A 20329-nucleotide genomic window follows, 5' to 3' on the forward strand; every position below is an offset into this window, starting at 1 on the left:
CAACAACATTACAAACATCCAGGGCAGAAACAAGATGTCTATCTGCCTAACCTGTGTTGTTGTTTATCTGTCTATATGTGCCTTTGTTTCTCTGCATGTCTGCATGCTGTGAAATGTCAACACCATTGCAATAATGTAATATGTATGACACATGATTTGGCTTGTGTTAATATAAAACTCACTTCACCTGAACGTGTGTGTCTGTGTATATGTCTGCTGCTGCCGGTACATATATATATATATGTCTGTGTGTGTTTGTGTGTGTGTGTGCGGCAGTGGAAGTGGGTGTGGAGGGGAAATGTGTCTAAAGGCAATCCATAATAAGAACCACAATTAAAACTGCCAATGCTGAGAGCAAAACATGGAGATAAAGAGGGAGGGAATGAGCGGAGAAGGAGAAAAAGGAAGGAAAAAATTAAAAGAAATTAAGGCATAAAAAAACCCCAACATCATTGTTTATCAGTTATTCTAAGCTGGAGTGGAGTGGGAGAGAGAAGGGGAGGGAGAGAGAAGAAACCTATATAAAGTTATTCTAAGCAGTGTGTTGGTGGACCAGAGCAACATGACCACTACTTCCAGAACATTTATAATAGCTTCTTCTTCCTTGGTGCTCTAGGAAAATAAATTATTCTTCCTTGGTGGTGGTAGTAGTAAAATATTAACAGGCTTCTCTCGGCAGGAGGTCCTCTAAGCAGCAGGAGCAGGAAGAAGAAAAAGCACAAAACAGATACACCCACTCACAGGAGCACTCGCCAATCATCATACCAGGATGCTCTCCTCCACAACACTCTTCCCTCACAAGCCCTGCTCGTATAATGGAGTTGAAGACGTTGGTTTAATCTAAGATGGAGAAACGCTAAAATGACACACAGAAGAAGAAAAACATCCTATAGTCCCATTCTTCTTGCATGGTGTTGTCTGGCAGTGTCTGAGACAACTGAGCAGGTCTCAAACAAAATGGTCCAAGGAGTCAGAAATGTTCAGAACATGCTTTGTAACAATTGTCGTTTCAACATTAACCTGAGTTTCCCAGGGGCAAAGAATCATCATATTCTGTCTGACCGTCTTAAGCATGGGGTTGGTGTTTTGGGCTCTGCCTTGGTTTGATTGAAGTAGTGCAGTGCCCGTTCAAAACATGCCTGTTCAAAATGGGCCGATTGCTTGGCCTCCGGTATTGCTGCTTGCAGCTTTCTCGAGAACTGCTCATCCAAACAACTTCACACTCGACACTGCACGTCCATGGGTCCCCAGCAACACACCCCGTAAGTGTGAAGTAGATCGGACGAACAGTGACACACATACAGACAGAAATTCCTTGCTTTATAGTATGATATAGGCAATGTGATGTATAGGCTACCTGCTGCTGCTTGGTCAAATCATTCAGAAGTATAATATCTCCTTCCATTGTTATGCAGATGATAGACAGATTTATCTCCCTCTAAAACCAAATGACCAGTGCACCCTGGGCAGCCTCAGGGATTGAGCTGCAGACATCAAATGTTGGATGGCACAACATTTCCTCCAGCTGAATGAGAGCAAAACTGAAGTTGTCCTCTTTGGCTCTCTTGACTCCATAAAACTGATTAGCAATTGCTTGGGCCAGCTGTCCACCTGTTAAGCCTTACGCCAAGATTTCTGACTCTCCCTTTAAGTTTGACAAACAAGTCAATGCAAAATCATCTCCAAAATCAAGTCTGTCCTCTGGTTCAAAGGAAAAAGTTGTACATGCCTTCATCTCCTCTTGCCTAGATTATTGCAGTTCCCTGTATCTTGTCCTGCCTGCAACTGATCCAGAATGGTGTGGCTAGTCTTCTGACAGGTTACTGGAAAAGGCATATCAGCCATAAAACCTAAATGATTTTAGGGTTTGGTTACTGATTTTTCTATGTCCTGAATGGGTTGGCCTAAGGATCTCCTAAGCCACTGTACAACCTCCAGACCTCTCAGGTCATGGAACTCTTGGCTGTTCCTTGCTCAGAGTCTAAACTCATGTGTGATGGTGCCTTTGCTGCTGCGGCCCCCACACTGTGGAACAGTCTTCCCCTCTCCATCACATCAGCCTCCTCTGACTCTGACTCTCTCAAGTCCCGTCTCTAAACTCATTTTTATCCTGTAGCCTCTTGATTTGTCTGGTTGTAAGTGCATGTCTTGTGCTTTTTTCTGGTAGTACTATGCTGATGTTCTATGGTAAGTGTGATTTTATATATTTTTCTACAGCACTTTGATCAACTCCAGTTGTTCTAAAATGTACTTTATAAATTTGACTTGATTGAGACATCTAGTTCTCCCATTGGCATAAAAGAGGCTTGCGCCTGCTCATATCTGCTTAGGATGAAACTGCTTCAAAGCTACAGCATAGATGTTGATGATAGATGTAATCTAGAACAAGCTTTGATTAGTTTGTTTTTTCAATAAGAATTCTAAAAGTTGTGTTTCTCATCATTAATGGTCCAATCATCTCATATCTGAGATGCATGGCATTTGATTCAGCTATGCTGGACACAACTAATGGCTCTATTTAGCACTCTATTCTAACCTTTCTAAGGTCACAGCAACTCTTATGTAGCCTGGCCTAGAAAATACACTCTCTGGTATACAACCATCATTTATTTAACAGGACTATAGCACACCAGTCCCATAGCCTCCACACGCCTACACACACACACACACACACACACACACACACGCACGTGCACACACACACCAAATTACCCCTACAGTGTTACAGGTAACATGATCTTCTGAGCACTACAAGCAGCCCAAAGAGAAACAATAGAACACATCAGAGAGCATAACATCACCTTTATTTTCTACCCTCAAACATGCAAAGACAACTTGATAAACTACTTTTTTCACTGAGTGTGGTTCGGTGTAACTCAGTGAATTGAGAACGGTACTAACTTTTTAGTATTGAGGATACAATTCCCTTTATGGCCATCCATTCATTTAATGCATGCACTCATTGTGCTATAGGTCACTGTGGATGAAAGCTTCTAACAAATGGTTTATATACAGTAAATGGCATACCAATCAGAGGTGGGCTGAAATGCCCTAATAACCTTTAAAAAACTTAACTTACATCTATCATCCAAATTCTTCAAAGAGACAACTTGACATTTAAATTTCACTCTTATTTTTTTGATTGGGCACTTGTCATATTGTGGGGAAGAAGTTTCTACATTGCCCTTTGGCTAACCTAAAAAGCTGTTTGGAAAGGGTGAAAAAAGCTCACAATGATAGCCCGCTGTTTTCGGTCCGGTTGAATGTCAAATGCAAATTTTGTTCCTATAATGTGACAAGTGCCTGATAAGGAAAAAGAACAGAGCGAAATTCAAAATGTCTAGTTATCCCTTCCTTTAACAGCTCAAAAGAAGGCCATATTGGCACTTAAGTGTTGTAAGGTTAAATGTGATGGGTAAGATTTTCTCATTAGTCATCACTGTCATATCAATGGTGAAGATGCATTTCAATGCTAGCCAAAAATGCAACTCTCATCATCACACACAGTCAAACAGTCACTGCAAATTTGTGCTTTTATTTAAGAGAACATGGAAAGTCACATGGTCTAATGCACTCTTGCGTTGTCGGAGACCATTTACCATGGGAACCTTCAATGCAAACACAGTGAGAGAAGAAGCGAGGTTGGCGGAGCTTGCACACTGTGCTGAAGAAAGGGGAGTGGAGATCCTGGGAGTCCAGGAGCACAGGAGAGTACATGCTGATGATCCGATCGTGTATTGCAGAGTGGAGAGATTCTCGTTCATCACCTCATCTGCATGGTGAAATGAGGCCCAGGCTGCTATAAGTGGCATGGGGCTAATGCTGAGTTCTCAGGTGCGTAAGGCTCTGAGTAGGGTTCACCATCACACCGAGAGGATCCTTATCGCAGATTTCGATGGTAACCCAGTTACAACCATCATGGTCGTGTACTCACCTACCAACATAGCACCAGTCGAGGAAGTAAAGAAGTTCTACTGTACAACTGCATGATACTAAACCGGATACGGTGCGCCATCGACCCCCACTTGAGAGAGAACCAAAATGGCTTTCGAGAGGGAAGAAACACCGTCGCCGAGATCTTGGGCTGCGGTCGAATAGTCAAAAAAATACGTCCTAACTCCTATTCCTAACCACTTTTCCTTGACCCCATTGGAAAACGTCATGAGGTCAAGGAAAGATGTGAAGGAGAATTCATAAGGGCTTAGGAAAAGACAACCGCGGTGCTAAGAGAATCCGACTGCACTTACACTAGGCTACGTAATTATGCGACGGCGGAAGTTAATGATGGGTCTGCTGTAGTGAAACTACAATGTTCCGAAGATGGACTACTAAAAGCGCATCTCGTGTTCTTACCGTGTTGTTTCATGCAGGCTGTATAAACGTGGACAACCCGGTGAAAAATATTGCTTCATCACCAAGGTTGGAATTGAAATAGAAAGGAATATAGGCTACCAGTCACAAAAGTGAAACGAAATGGTTGTCACATTGAGAATGGTTGCTCACGCTCACCCTCCTGTCCACTCATATTTATCGACATGAATCCCAATTAGTATGATTGTATGAAAATAATTGTTAAATTCATGCAAGATAGGCATAACATGTTAGGCCTACAAATCTACTACTGTACATATCATCATTCTTAAGTTTCAAACATGTTGAATTAAAAACATCATCTGGCTAAAAACGTCTCATATCCCTTTTTCTTGAAAGACAGACTTCTGTGTTATGGTTAATATGCTGATTATGATTTGATTATAAGCCTATGCATATAATAGCTTAAGAACCACCACACAACTCAGTAAACACCTTGAAATGTTGACTTGATTGTGCTTTGAAGTTGTTATTTATTAAGGCAAGGGTTTCAGCATCTGTGACTGAAGTAAAATTAATGAATGATATTCCTAAAGGCTGCAATACAACAACGCTCAGAATGAAGAAATAACTAATCCAAACTGAGCATAGGTTACGCTACAACGTTAACTTCACTTTGATCATTTTACAACAGCAGTGTAACGTTCATAGTTCGCCTATGGGTTTAACATATTGTTCAAAACATGCATATTAGCAAGTTATGGCATAAGATGGAAAATGCGTAATAAGCAACGGTAACTTGCATGATGATCTGCGTCCCTTGTCGGTCATGATCGTTTGTTTTCGTGAGCGGCCAAAAGGTGCCGAATGTTGCTGCCGCAAGGAATTGTGGGGCGGCACTATCTCCTTTCCTTTCGTAAAGGATGGTCCAGTGTATCCTATGCTAAAGGAGCTAAGTAAGGAAGCATTGAAGCACCTTTCCTTAGCATTTAGAGAATTCGAACAGCTCTTATCATGGCTGCCACTTAGGTACTTCCGGGTCATTTCACTCAGTTAGGACCCTTCCTAGGCAAAAAGACTATTCGACCGCAGCCTTGGCCTTAAGGAGGATCATCGAGGAGGTGAAAAAGAACAACCTGACAGCGGTGCTGTGTTTTATCGATTTCAAAAAGGCATTTGACTCGATACACTGAGGCGTGATGATGAAGATACTCAAGGCTTACGTTGTCTCTCCCAACCTGCTCCGGGCCATAGGGACCATGTACACGGGTACAAGAGCCAAGGTGGTGACCCCAGATGGCAACAGCGAGGAGTTTGACATCCTGGCGGGGGTGTTGCAAGGGGACACCCTCGCTCCCTTCCTCTTCATTATAGTCCTGGACTATACACTTAGGCAAGCCATCAGTGGACGGGAGCAGGAACTCTGCCTCACTATTACACCTAGGAGGTCTAGACGACTCCCTGCTGTAGTCCTAATGGACCTAGACTATGCGGATGACATCAGCCTGCTATCTGACCGTGTGGAGCAGGCACAGGAGCTCTTGACCAGAGTGGAGACAGAGTGTTCCAAGGTTGGCCTCAGGCTAAATGCCAAGAAAACCGAGGTTATCACCTACAACATCCTCCTGGACCAACCACCTCTAACGACAACAGGAGGCACTGCTCTGAAAGAAGTCAATGACTTCAAATACCTGGGCTCATGGATCAACTCGTCAGAGCAAGACCTTAAAGTGAGGAAGGCGCTTGGATGGAAGGCTCTGAACGGTATGGCCAGTGTGTGGAACTCCAACCTGTGAATGCTGGACCCTGAAGCCCACCCTGCAGAAGTCCCTGGATCGGTGCTACACCAGAATGCTGCGAGCAGCACTAACATCGACCACAACGAGCACGTTACCAACAAGCATCTGTATGGGGGGTTACCAAGGTTGAGTGAGAAGATAGCATCCAGGAGAATGAGGCTAGCCGGTCACTGCCAGAGACACCGGGAGCTTCCAGCCAGCAAGTTGGTGCTGTGAGAGCCAACACACGGGCATCAATCACGAGGGCGCCCCACACCCACATACGTGGATGTACTAAAGGAAGATGCAGGGGCTAGCTCGCCAGGGTACTGGCAAGCTAGCCAGATACATGGAGGATCGAGATGACTGGAAACGCCGCTGGAGGGCTCGTCCGAGGACGACCTAATTGATTGATTGATTGATTTGAAAGTCACAGGCTTAATCCCTCACAAAATCTTGGAAATCCTTTCTAGTAGTCCTGTAGCCTGGCAACTCGTGCATCAAAAACATCAAGGAAAGAGAATAAGAAAATACAAGAATAGAAAGCAGCTCCCTGGAGTGATAGGATGTAGTGCCTATAGACGTTATGACAATTCTTCTGACAATGATATATTCTGAAAAAATCCTCCATGCAGTACAGACTAAAGGCAGCAGGACTGCCTTTGCTTTGACCATTTTATAATCAGGCTTAATTTTCAAATCAGGCTTTCATCTGTGCATCAGTAGAATTAATGACAAAACAGGTTATCAAATTGAAATAACATCAAAGTTTTATTTTCTCTCAGGGCTGAGGTTGATACATTTTCCACTCAATGAACCCAGCCAGCCCTGCTTTGAACCAGTAAATAGCTAAAAAGTTTTATAACGGCAACTTCTCAGACACTCTGGATCGACTAGTGAGGCTCTTAAATATGCCTGCCATCCCTTTAATTACCTAAGACAATCCCTTTAACTCATCACTATTAGGAGATCTGGTTTAATGAGGCACACAAGCAAGGTGACCTGAGGGGAATCAACAGTGTGGATTGTCTCTGCGCTTCAATAAAATACGCTTAAATTTTCAAATCCGTTTCACCACTTCATAAAAAAAACATTGGATTTGTGTCACAGAAGCTTGAACATCTGATTCTCTGTTTCTGTGTGAATACCGGCATAAACGGTAGGTAGTAGGTACAACTACATCACATATAAAAACCCTTCAACCAAGTGAATATACACACAAAACCCTTCCCTTCAACCCACCAGCCAAGACCTTCACACGTTACAGTCAAATAATGATTGATTCCAAACCTCAGAAGCCACTTTTCCAAATCAGGGCCAAATGGCTCTTATCAGGGTCAGGGGCAACATGTTAGTAATGTCAACATCAAACACATTATTTTGTCATTGAAAACTGCAGACAACTAAGTGAAAAATGCTGTGAACGCTTGATGCAAAGACAGCAATAACAATTTTAATCTGAGCTGAACTATTTATTTATATTTAATCCTGTAGTGGCAACCAGGCCAACAATAATAAAGTCCTGGCAATCGCTATTCGACCCTCCAGTGCAAATCTGGCTAATATGTAAACCCTGAGTCCTGTTTGGCCCTGTAGTGGAAACCAAACATCTTTGGCCTTGTATCCTATGAAATAGTAATGACTAAATTAACTGACTTGAAATGTTTGCAAAGAGAGAGAAAAACCAACAACATCAACAAAGATTCAAATTTTGGTCTCCCACTTCACACCAAACAAAACAAATTTCAGTAGTACATTAAATTCACACAAGAAAAAAAAACCCCTGAAAAAGTCACAAATATTTATAAAATTCCCATACTTCATAAGTTCACTTCTATAAAACTCAAAATCACACTGGATTGGATTTTTACAGAGCTTCAAAAAAGCAATTTTATCTGTATCCTTGGTCAACATGTTCTTTATCTGATGATTCTGCTTGACTGAGCTATAATGTGCCTATATTGAGCGATATATTCAACCCTGAGATGCCATTTTGTTATGGCAGTGCCACTACATTAGCATTAAAAGTTGGGAAGTGTTAATGGGACACTTAAAGGAATACACTGACTTTTTGGCAAATTAGTTCTTATTTTACATCAACCTACCATTGATCATCCTGAAAGCACTGTGTCACTGAACTGACATTGCTGAAACCAATACCTATTTTCTCATCATACCAGTAAGTTGCTTATTTAAGAGTTTATTTTCCAGAAAGTATATTTGATGAAAAGGGAATAAAGTTCAACTGGAGCATATAAGTTAAGACATTGATCATCTTTGGTATATCGTTACATCAAGAGACAGAGATACTCTTGGTGGTTGAGATGATTTTTAAAAACAGTCCTATACAATAAAAAAACATGAGATCGTTCAGTGCATTGTTAGTGGGTGGGGCAGACAGTTCTTATGCTGCACTGGTCATGTAGGTGCAGTGGGCACTTTGAGGAACATGGTGTTTAAACTGGTAACCTGGACACACAGCAGGGTTTAGATGGGGATGCCCAGAGTACAGCAATGCTTTAAAAATGTTTGTAGGGACTCACATTTCAAATAACATTTTTTTTAGACTCAAACCTAATTAGGTAGGCAGTTACATATGAAAATGACGCAAAATGGGCTACCAGTCTACTAGCCTATACAGTCTCTTATTTAGTCTATCTTGCACTGCAGGAACCTGTAAAGGTTTTGGCAAGAGTAGTGGTTGGAACCAAGCAGTACTGTACATCAGTGGTTGGATGGGATCCAGGAGTGCAGTAGTGGTTTAATTGGCAACAGGAAGAACAAACAAGGTAGACCATTATAAATGCAGCAAAAAGTCTCAAAACCTGTAGATTGTGGCACGGTGTGAGATATTGCAGACTTGATCAGACTGGTCTCTGTTTCTGCCATTTCTAGTGTGATAGTTTACTGAGTTGCAGAACTGGTTGGACTGATTTCTGTGCTGTTCCCTCAGGCTGGTTGAGGCACAGTGCAGCGAAATGCAAAATACAGCTCATATCTAAATGAGACATCACTTACAGTGGTTTCCCCTCCCTGCATTAGCACTGCAAACAATTCTTTATTGAATGCCACAGAGTATAGCAGTAAAGGAACATTTGAATACTACTCCTTATACTAAAATCCCTTCTTCCAAAAAAATCCAAACAATTCCTCTCTGCAATGGAGACACAATGCGACGGTTCTGCAGTAAACATGGAGTTCAATGGGGGACTTCTACAATGGCTACAGCTGTACCTTGAGCAACCTGAGTGACCTAAACAACTGTGAGTGTAAGTTGGAGTGGAGTCCATTTACTGATTTTTGTATTTGTCAGTCAATCTCAGGCATACACTTGCACCATTTGGCCATGCCCCGCTGCTTGGCTACTCTCTGATGTGCCTTCTGGTCCAGCAGTCCGTCTGTGTAGTGGCCGTACTCACTGATGGCGTCTTCAACACGGGTGATATACAGCCAACTGACTATCACACCGAAGAACTACAGACGCAGAGAGAGAGAGAAAGGGAGGAATGAGAGGAAGTGTTAAGGGTTTACGGTTAAGGGGGGGGTTCATGTAAATGTAGGGTAAACTTGAATGAAACAGACTTCTCCACTCAGAATGCCTGCTTGCGCAAGCTACTGAAATGCTCTACACCAAAATACCAGTGTGCACTGCATTTGGTGAAAGTTATTCTGCTTCTTTTATCACTGGTAACATAAATGTAAGTTTCCCGGTGCCATGGTGTTGACTTGTCTGTGAGTTGTGCCTGAGCATGAAGCAGCAAAGTTTTCTCTCTGTTAGTCATGTAGGTGGCTTGCCTCGGGCTGTTGGCTACGGAGAAATGTTTTTTATTCCCATTTGTGTCTGAGATACATTTTCAACATTCACAGTCTTTTGAAAACGAGTGAAAACTAACTTTGCACTAGTTACATGCCTGCCAGGTTTGAGAGTCTTGGCAATTAAGGAAACGAGAGCAAGTGTTTTTCTATGACATGATGTTACGGATACAGAAACACCTCTAATCTTTTAGTATCATAAAGGGTTTGGAGTAAAATCATGTTGCATGTTAAGTTGTGCGTTTTCAGTTGTGTGATTTCTCGATGCACAACAGTAGGTAGTATAAGTTTAAGCATGGCAATTTAAATAAGCTAAGAAGTTAACGTAATTTTCAATAAAGTCGGTGTTGAGTGTTGAGTGATAGTTTTGAATGATTATTGGCTGTGTCCATAGATATCTTATGTCTTTTTATAATGGAATTTGTCATGCAAATGTTATGTTTTTATAATGATCTTTCATGAGGGCCATCAGTTCAGCAAGGACCTGCAAAAATCCTAGTCATTCAGTGACTTCAGCAGATCTGGAGGAATCTAGATGTAGACACTTGACCTGCTGGCAAGCATAGAAACCCCCTGAAAAACCAGATCCCTAGATTGTTTATGTATCAGTATAGTGTGTGTATGTGAACAGGAGCGTGAGCGGTCTGGTGTGAGCAGCAGCAGTATGCCTATGGTCTGGTAGCAGCCTGCAAACAGTCTTCTAGTTGAGTATGCGTGTGTACCTGAGGCAGTAGTATCCCCAGCAGCAGTCCAGCCATAATCTTATAGTTGTCAGCCAGCCAGATGAGGAACGCATCAGTACAGCCTCTGATATGGATGCTTCCTATCAGGTCCAAACGCTGTGAGACAGACAAAAAATAGTGATAATACATAAAAAGCGCTATACAAATAGTTTGACAAGCAAAGACAAAGCAAGCCAACCGTTAATTTTTGAAACATTTGAAGGCGTCTGTGTAATTGTTTCATATTTAACTGCAAAAAATGTCTTTAAGTTGTGCAATGTGACATTATTCTGAAACAATACATTTCATAACAATGTTTCACTTCATAAAATAATTGATGAATATGGTTATTTCATTAATTTTATTTTATTATACCAGGTAATTGGATTTTTTCTGTCTGCATAACTTTCCTATAGTAGATGCACACACACACATACACATACAGGCACAAATAAAGAAATCAAAGTGTCTCTCCTTCCCCGAAAGACCGTTGTGACAACTGCCTTGCTCAAGGGCATTGTGGCAGTGATGGTGGGCTACAGTCACCAGCTCACTGCAGGAATATGTCCTCCTGTCAGGGCAACCGGCTTAACACAAGTACATACTGGCACATAAGCTGCAAGGACAATGGGCCCTCACATCCTGCACAATGGGACAGTGCAAAACATACAAGAGACAGCAGCTGAGCTGTCTATATTGTAAGGCACCATATTGGTAGGAAACACATGTGACATCATGGGAATACTATGATTACATGTCTCTATATTAATATACATTCAGCATTCCAGTGCCACACAGAATGTGATTTCCTCTATTTCGACAGATATGAGAGGATGAGATCTGCATAATGAGTTTAAATAAAGATCTTTCTGTTCTTAACGGTGAGTCATGGAAGTCTTACCTCTTTCTTCAACACCTGGTACCCACACAGAGTGTTGGCTACCTCATTAGGCTGGAGAGAGAGAGCGGGAGAGGGAGAGAGAGAGAGAGAGAGAGAGAGACAAACAGACAGAGGGAGAGAAAGAGAGATGTTCGTCAGTCAAATGGACCCAGACGCTCTGAAGAGCTCCCAGTGTCAGGGGGAATCTAACAGCACACAGACAGAGCCAACGTCTAAGTTTTTCTTTAGAAGTGGGAATTTTGTGGGTACATAAAGCAGAGACAGATTACAAACTACACAGACACACATTTAAATTCATTCTCTCTCACGCTCTCTCTCTCTCTCTCACACACACACACACACACACACACACACGGACACACACACACAACACACACACAAGCATGGATAACACAAAACTCCTACGGGGAATCAACCCTCTCTTGCCCTGTCAATGTGTACAGTGGCTCTAAAAACAAACACTGACCACAAAACTTCTGAGGACTCCATTACTGAAGAAAATCTGTTTCTATGTGTGTGTGTGTGTGTGTGTGTGTGTGTAACATTAAAACCAAACACTGACTGACCACAATACTGCCAAGGGAAAGATCTGTGTGTGTGTGTGTGTGTGTGTGTCTGTGAGGTCATCCAAGCCTGATGACTTTGAGTTTGTGGTTTTCCGTATTCAAATAAGATAAACTGCCAGTCTCCTTGACACAGTGGCACAAGCCTCGCTGAGAGCCTTGTGAGAATGAGGCTGACAGAGAGGTGGGGGGAGGGGTAGTCACGCTTTTCAAGTTTCATTGACTTTGTTTGAGATTTAATGGCATTACTGTTATACTAAAACGTTCAAACTAAGGGAGAATAGCTGCTATTGCTGTCAGGATGAACAGGTGCAACACTCTGCATTAAAAATTCATACTTCATTATCGTTTGGAAGAGGTGACCTTCATCAGACATCAGCAGGAAAAGGCAGGTAGGTACTCATAAACAGGAAGGATGTCTAACACAGTTGATGATAAGATTAGATAGTAAACATAAGAAACAACACACATCAAAGAGTACCAGCAAAGAGAAGGAGAGTATAACAACAACAAAGGTTACAAGGAGGATTCAAACAAACAATATTGCAAGTAGAAGGTATGCTAATCCAGTGGTTCTCAACTTTTTTGGCTTGTAACCCCTTAAAGTGATGCCTACTCACAATTTTCCCTATCAGGTTGTTTCATTTGATTCATTATCAGACGAGAAACTATTCAGTATTACACAAGAAAAAAACAAAAACGAGAGAAAAATCCATAATAATACATTTGTATAGCAGAAATATGGTTTTGCTGTCCCATAAATCATCTTGAAACCCTCTAAAATTATTTTGCAACCTCCTGTGGAGTCCCGACCCCCAGGTTGAGAACCACTGTGCTATTCAACCGAGACACCCAGTTTTCATTTTCCTTAATACCCCCGCTGCTTCTTCCCTAGCAGCTGAGACCTTCTGTATGGCAGTCTGTCTCGAGTTATGGAAGGAGAAGAGAGACAAAGGTTGAGGGAAGGACAATAGAGAGATGGAAAGTGAGACAGAGAGACAGATGGGGAGAGGAATGCTATTTATCTGAGGGCTTAAAAAGTGATTCACACGCTTATTGTCATTGTCGAAGGGAGGACAGAGAGGAGATACCTGGATAAAGAGAGAGGGAATCATAGGGGTAAGAGAGAGAGAGAAAATGTTTGTTTTTTGTAGAGAGAAAGGGAGAGAGGGAGGAGAGATGAGAGATGAATCCTTATCCTGTTGAAGGAGAAACTGAAGAAATCCTTGACAAAATACAGACTCTGTGAGCGGCAGTAGAGACAGGCTGCACTTCCTCATAATGTGTACAAACTATGAATTTATTGATTATTATTCATCATTTTTTAGTCAAGCAACTTATTTCCCAAACTTCAGAATGTTTGCTGACAGAAGGGACAGGGGCAACAAATGATCTTCTGATTGTTACCATTTTTTTCTATTGTTACCATTTAATCTCAAGATTATGTTATTATTTGCTTTGGCAACAGATGCTCAGCTCATTTCAAATGAAACTGAAATTGTGAGAAACAAAAGGCACAGAGAGGAAGAGAGAGAGGAACAGTGACAAAAAACACACAGAAAAACACTTAATTTCACTCTTATTTCCCCTGGTCCTCTGGGCAAGTTGCTAGGCAGTGGGCAGGGGAACTCAGTGAACTCAGCAGGGAACACACACACACACACACACACACACACACACATGAGCACGTACACACACTGACGCAAAAACACAAAGTCTAACTGTCCAAAATGTACACACATCCGGTAAGATGTTGAGATGGAAACAGCAGAAATGTCTTACAGTGTTTATGTGTCAATTAGCAGTGTGCGGAGCAGTAATGCATTCCATTATTGCACTTCACTGTGTTTAGAAATGTGTTTTACTTTTGAACCACTGAGGAAACTGTTAATGTAATGGAGTGTAAGTGGAGATTTTTTTTCTATAGCTTTCTATAATGTTGAGTTGTGAGAGTGGGGGAGGGAGGGTTTTGAGGGATCCTTCATGTTAACATAAATTACCACACTCATTTTCCTTGTTAGCTATAGCGATGAGGGAAAATGTGAGGGAAATAAATAATTTAACTCCCTGGTGTTGCACACGGTGTAAAGTGCAACACAGCTAAAGTGAAACATAGTAATAGCTGGAGATCGCCATGGGTTACACTCTGGGGCTTGGGAGCTAGGGCTGCAACTAACGATTATTTTCATTGTCGATTAATCTGTCGATTATTTTCTCGATTAATCGATTAGTTGTTTGGTCTATAAAATGTCAGAAAATGGTGAAAAATGTCGATCAGTGTTTCCCAAAGCCCAAGATGACGTCCTCAAATGTCTTGTTTTGTCCACAACCCAAAGATATTCAGTTTACTGTCATAGAGGAGTAAAGAAACCAGAAAATATTCACATTTAAGAAGCTGGAATCTTGGCATTTTGACTTATTTTTCTTAAAAAATTACTCAAACCGATTAATCGATTATCAAAGTAGTTGGCGATTAATTTAATAGTTGACTAATCGATTAATCGATTAATCGTTGCAGCTCTATTGGGAGCTATAGATTTCCACCATTAAGGTTAAGAATTATGCTATGGCACATCAGAACAGATCACGTTGACCAATTATTGATGTGCATTATCAAGATTTTTGCCAAAAGACCAAATGATTGTGAGAAATAGAGCTGATGAGCGATAACATGATCTCTCCCCTATGCGCTGTTCGGTAACTCTGCTGTCATATATGTAGAGAGCAGAATACAAAAGACAACACAAAACTACACAAAATATAATACGTTTTTGATTCATAATTTCTTAGCGAATCGGTCAGCTAAACTTTGCCATGGTTAGCATAAGAAACACACAGCTTCGTCGGCGGTATCTTGCCTCTACAGCGGTGCAGCATTGCAATGAACATAACGTTAGCCCTGTTCGTTCTGTATATGATGCAAACGAATAACAAACCAACTGGGCTTTGCCTTTACCAGGCTCAGCCCTGCACAGCCTGGTTCTGAGTAATGGAAATGAGTTATTAGATCAAGTAGTAGGGCTAGACTAGTTACCCAGCAATAATCCACATAACAAATGTTACATAATGTAAATTACTCTTGCCTGTCTAGAAGGAAAACGGACAAGTCTGAATCAGTTTTAATTCCTTTGGTCTGTCTCAGGCTCCTCCTCCTTTTAATAACAATGGCAACGTTTTGTTCTATCAAAGGTAATTTGGGAGGCAGACCGAGCCTTGCTCCTCCACTATATTTTGAGTTCATCCCGCCACCATATCTTTTGACCTACTGAGAAGACTGTAGGCTAGATTAAAGTTTTAGTGCTACAACCTGGACTGGAACCAAATTGGGTTCAAAACAGGGAGAGATGTGGAACCAAAACCAAAATTAGCCCAACTACCTCTGCAATAAAAATAAGGGATACAATGGTGTGATACTACATGCTGTCAATTAATAGGAAACTTTATACTTTACATTTTAGGCACTTAGTTTATGTTATTATCATGAGTGACTCACAAGAATTGAAAATAGATTTAGTCAATATTCATGAATAACTAATAGCAATAGTCTGGTAATAAAATGTAACGGAGGACAATTCAATGTTGAGAACGAAGGAAAAGGATAGAGGGATAGCTCATTTCTAATCAGGTCAGTTAAGAGGGAGAGTTGACCATTTCATTTCTTGGTCATTCTCTCTTTCTGTCCTTGCTAACAACACATATGGGGAGTGTAGGTGTGTAAATTAAGGGGAGAACATGTGCTTGTGTGTGTGGGAGGAAAATGCATGTGAATGTGTCTGTGTAATGGAATGGCAAAGGCTTAATCATCGTCATAGGGAAGGCCGAGTGTGAAGTCAAACTAACTGTGTATTATTACAGCTATTACTATAATGACACACAAACTGTGCAGACTGCTTCAGGAATTCCCAGTCCTTTTTATAAATGCATAGAATAACCACAGATGAAATGTTTGCTGTATCCAAGCATTTCAGGTCATCTAAGCTAGTATAATGCGTTACTGTAATCACATCACTTTTTCCTGTAACGGAGGAAAGTAACGCATCACTGTTCTAATTTCAGTAATCACATTACAGTTACTGATCTAACAGATAGGTTGTTACTCTCTTTAACCTTTTTAACTTCTTTATTGGCGTAAAATATATCAAAAGATTCCCCTCTTCTTATCCTGTGTTCTAGTCATGTCAGAAATATCAGAATTACAGTAGAGTGCACATGAATGAGCCAACAAAGTGGTAAATATGACTCAGAAAGTCAGAATGTAATGCTGTAGGCTCTGACTTTATTAAAAACCTTAAAAGAAAGATTTTGTGTCTGTCATTATTTAGACTACTTCTGCTGGTAATGTGGGCTTGGGTCGACAATATTTATTGGCAAGTAAACCTAGCACAATCGTTTTAGGGTGTAACGCAAAAGTAATATAACAAGTAGCTTAACCAATTACTTTTCTTGGGGAGTAATAAGAAAAGAAATGCATTAATGTTAAGAAAAGTAATGAGTAATGTGTAATTTATTACTTTTTTTCCCAGTAATGACCCCCGCACTGCCGAACCAGTTCATACACATATCCATGGGGATGTGGTATCTTTTCCCAGGGGCCTCTGGGTGAAATTGGGCACTGTAGGTTGCAGGGATTTAAACAGCTTCCCTTCGACTAGTGAGCGCCTTTCTAACCAATCTTCCCAACCATGACTAATTTTTGGCGGTCTGAGGAAATGGCTCAGATTCCAACAGACATGAAAGCTGTGGGTTATACTGATGTTTACTACGTGCAAAGCAGAATGCAAAACAACACGGAAGGCTGCAACATCTAAGCCCTTTTAACTCATCTTTGGCTCTGTGCCCCCCCGGGCATTATGGTTTCTGCTTCATGGCTCTTTCTTGAACGTTTTACAAAGCAAAAGAAAAATAAACACACACACAGACATGGCAAACACAATACATTTCTTTGTGCATGGAATTTAAATAATATTTCATAAGGCATGCCACAATCCAGTATTAAATAGAGTAAAGTAGCACTCACAGTAGTAGTGGTGGTAGTAGTACTAGCAGTAGTAATAAAACTAGATTGGTTGTAATTGTAGAACCTTAGTGGTAATGCAGCAGGTAATGGCAGTGGTACTTGTAGTGATAGTAGTACTGTAGTAGTTTTAGCAGGAGTACTGTTTTTCTAGTAGCAGAAGGTACTAATATGACTTTACTTGTAATACAACAGGCATTGGGATGCCCATAAAAGACAGACAGTTTTATGGTGTAACAGTAACCAAAATAATAGTAGTCATAACACTAACAGTAATAGTAGTGATACCTACCTTAGTGGTAACGCAACAGGTATAAGGAACACCGCAGGCTAACGGACCAGGGGCAGAACAGTCGTGGTACATGTTGACCTCCCAGTCCTTAAAATCTTGACCTCCGCAACACTTAAACTGACAGAGACAAGGAAGGTGGGAGAGAGAAGAGACAGAGGGAGAGAGAGGGAGAGAGAAACAGAGAGAAGGGAGGGAGAGAGCAAGATGGGTTGAAAAGAGTGAGGAGAGTGAGAGATAGATGAGGTGGGGGGCAGGAGGGAGAGACAAAGAGACACAGAGACAGGAAGAAAGTACTTGTTACATTTTTTTTTCGGCTGTGCTGACATAATGGCAATAGTATTTTGAGCTGAAAGGAGCCATAATTACCAGGACAATTTTGCAAGTGAATGTGTGTGTGTGTGTGTGTGTGCGCACTATGCAGGTTTTCATTTCAACTAAAGTACACCATCTGATTTCACTGATTAGTTCCCCCCTCTCTGTTTGAAGGTGGCAAATCACTGAAATCAGTTCTTGTGGTGTTTGGCTGGAATGAAAAGCTACATAATCATTGGACTGGCACATGTGGTGACTGAGAACTACCGTTTTATGGCTAAGATTAGATAAATAGCGCTAGCAGCAGAGGCTGAACATTAGGACTGGGTGCTCCCTGTGGATTTGCAGCCAGATCCACTGTTATATTATTCAGGGAGTTAGGATTCATGATCAGAGCTGACATCGGGCTACAAAGGCAGCTTCTGAAGCAGTCAAAATGATACACAGTGGCTCTGGATGAAAAGACACCAGCTGGGGTCCCAAGTATGGAAATCCATCTAATGACAAAGGCAGGAGTTACTGTAGCACATGATGGCATAGCTATGGTAGCAGGATTGGGTAGCCATATACCCCACTCAGTTTCTGCTATAATTGCTATTTAAGCCTATCATTTGCAGATTAAATTCATTTTCAGAACAGCTGAGCAGACCATTTCTATCCAGCACAGTCAGCCACCTCATTAGCCTACGATCGCCGGTACAATTCAGCTTCTGAACTGCAGAGCAGGCCGTGTCAAGCAGGGGGTCAGCTTTTGTTGTGATGGTAACGTTGGGAATTCTTGGGTGAGACATTGTGGCTAAGTGGGTAGTGTAGGTGTTGTATAGATGAGAACGGGTATGGAGAATAGTTCTGGGATTCAATTTACTATTGAACATTTTGGAGGTGCCACTGGCCTAATTCAACAAAACACAGATGATAGGAGGCTTCTTGATAAGGGCGGTGAGCGGTGACCTGCCTGCTCTCATCCACGCCCCTTTCCTGTAATATCCAAACCAGGATACAATGGATGGAAAGGCACAGCAATATTCCTGAATGGTCATTTGACTTGGGCACAGATGGCTATACCCTTAAATTAAACAAGCACTGGACAGGTGCATGAGACTCAGAAAAAATTATATATCAACATGCTATCATGGCAAAGGCATCATTTGGCTAAGTATTCCAGTGGGAGTTTTAACATTTAACAAGTGAAAAAATAAATTTACATTGCAGGTAACGTCCTAAAACGCCCTTTGCAGTGAATGAACTGAGTACAACAAAACAAAGACAATACATCAAAAGGCAGGGACAAATAAAATAAATAAAATGTAGAGCTCAGCAATCATCAATTTCAAGAGACTGTCCATGTTTTGTTCCATAGTAAGTATAGCTTCATTGGTCTTCTGCGGAAAATTCCTCTTTTTAGGTTTTTCCAAGTCTTTTTGATAGAGTAGGTTGAAACAGTGAAACAAAACAAAGCAACAGCTCACCCACAAAACAGGAATCTTTAGTAGCAGTCATCCATGCTGTGTTTGAGGTCTTCTCAAACTATGGAACCATGAGATGCATTATTCATGTAACCCGCATTAAAATAATAAATGTTCAAATCCAAATCCTTTTTTCTCCAATGAAAAGGCTCTTCAACCTTACCCACCCCACTCAGCATTAGAAGGTTGGAGAACTGTGCCTCACAGATTGGAGTTTACTCTTGTGCATCAATACACTTGTGGCCCCAAATAACAAATGAATGCCCACATGCACAGAATAGTGTGACACCAACCAATGATTTTTATTGTCCCCTTTTAGGTTATTTCAAACAATTCATTATTGAAAAAAGCCCAGAGGCTGCAAATATTCATTACTTCACAGGAAAAATAAATGAGTTTAGAAAGGCTACAAACCTGTCTAAAAGCTTTTTGGTTTCAGCAGCGAGTTTTAGTGTCACACTGACTAAATGCTGTTCAAACAACTTCATTATTATTGGTTTTAATTGTTTTAATTGAGAGTTTCAGTGTCACATGGTCTAAATGTTGTTTCAGAGACCACCCTGCCAAGAAACCAGGATTATGGTCAATTCAATCAATTAAAATGTAATTGCTTTTCTAATGACAAAGTACTCTTTCATAGTTATCTTTCAATAGGCTGGATACGACAACCTCCTGAAACAAAATGTTTTTCATTATTTGAATGATAAAGAAAATCCACTTCCTTAATTGCTTAATTGCTTGAAATGAAAGTAATCTGAACCCAACCCTCCAATTTGTCCATTATTATTTTGTTTTTAACTGGCACCCAGGCTCATCAACGGAAGACAACACCACAAAACAACATACATCTAATTTAGCAGGTTCTTAGGTGTACATTGTTGTGTTTCCGATACCAATTTCTGCTTGGATAGTTTTGTTTTCCTAAGTCTGAGTTTCAGGATTTGCTACATCATGAACATAGAAAGCTTCTGCACATCTGAAGGGTCGTCTTAGTGACAGGTTCATACAAGGAGCACAGTCAATGAGAAGCAAACAACTCCTGAACACTGTCTGCACTCTCTGCTGACTCCACACTTCCCCCTTCTCGGCTAGCATAGCCAGTTAGCTAGTGAAGCTCTGCTTATTTCCAAAAGCTGAGGCAATATTGCTGCAGAGAA

At 41.1% G+C, this 20329-nt stretch overlaps 1 protein-coding gene across 1 annotated transcript in view; it reads right to left on the bottom strand.

The window, feature by feature from the left end:
- Positions 1–6839: 6839 nt before the first annotated feature.
- Positions 6840–20329, bottom strand: part of tspan15 (tetraspanin 15) — a 46380-nt gene continuing 32890 nt past the window's right edge. Inside the window, exons 5-8 of the mRNA XM_071545136.1 lie at positions 17395–17511; positions 11526–11576; positions 10625–10741; positions 6840–9563 (exon numbers count right to left, since the gene is read on the bottom strand). Coding sequence (XP_071401237.1) covers positions 9399–9563; positions 10625–10741; positions 11526–11576; positions 17395–17511 — 450 coding nt within the window. The 3' untranslated portion in view covers positions 6840–9398. The remainder of the gene's footprint in view (positions 9564–10624; positions 10742–11525; positions 11577–17394; positions 17512–20329) is intronic.

Source organism: Centroberyx affinis, unplaced genomic scaffold, assembly GCF_046629955.1.
Source record: "Centroberyx affinis isolate AG114_WGS23_722 - 3 ecotype Tasmania unplaced genomic scaffold, CSIRO-AGI_Caff_v1 ptg004778l_1, whole genome shotgun sequence".
NCBI lineage: Eukaryota > Metazoa > Chordata > Actinopteri > Beryciformes > Berycidae > Centroberyx > Centroberyx affinis.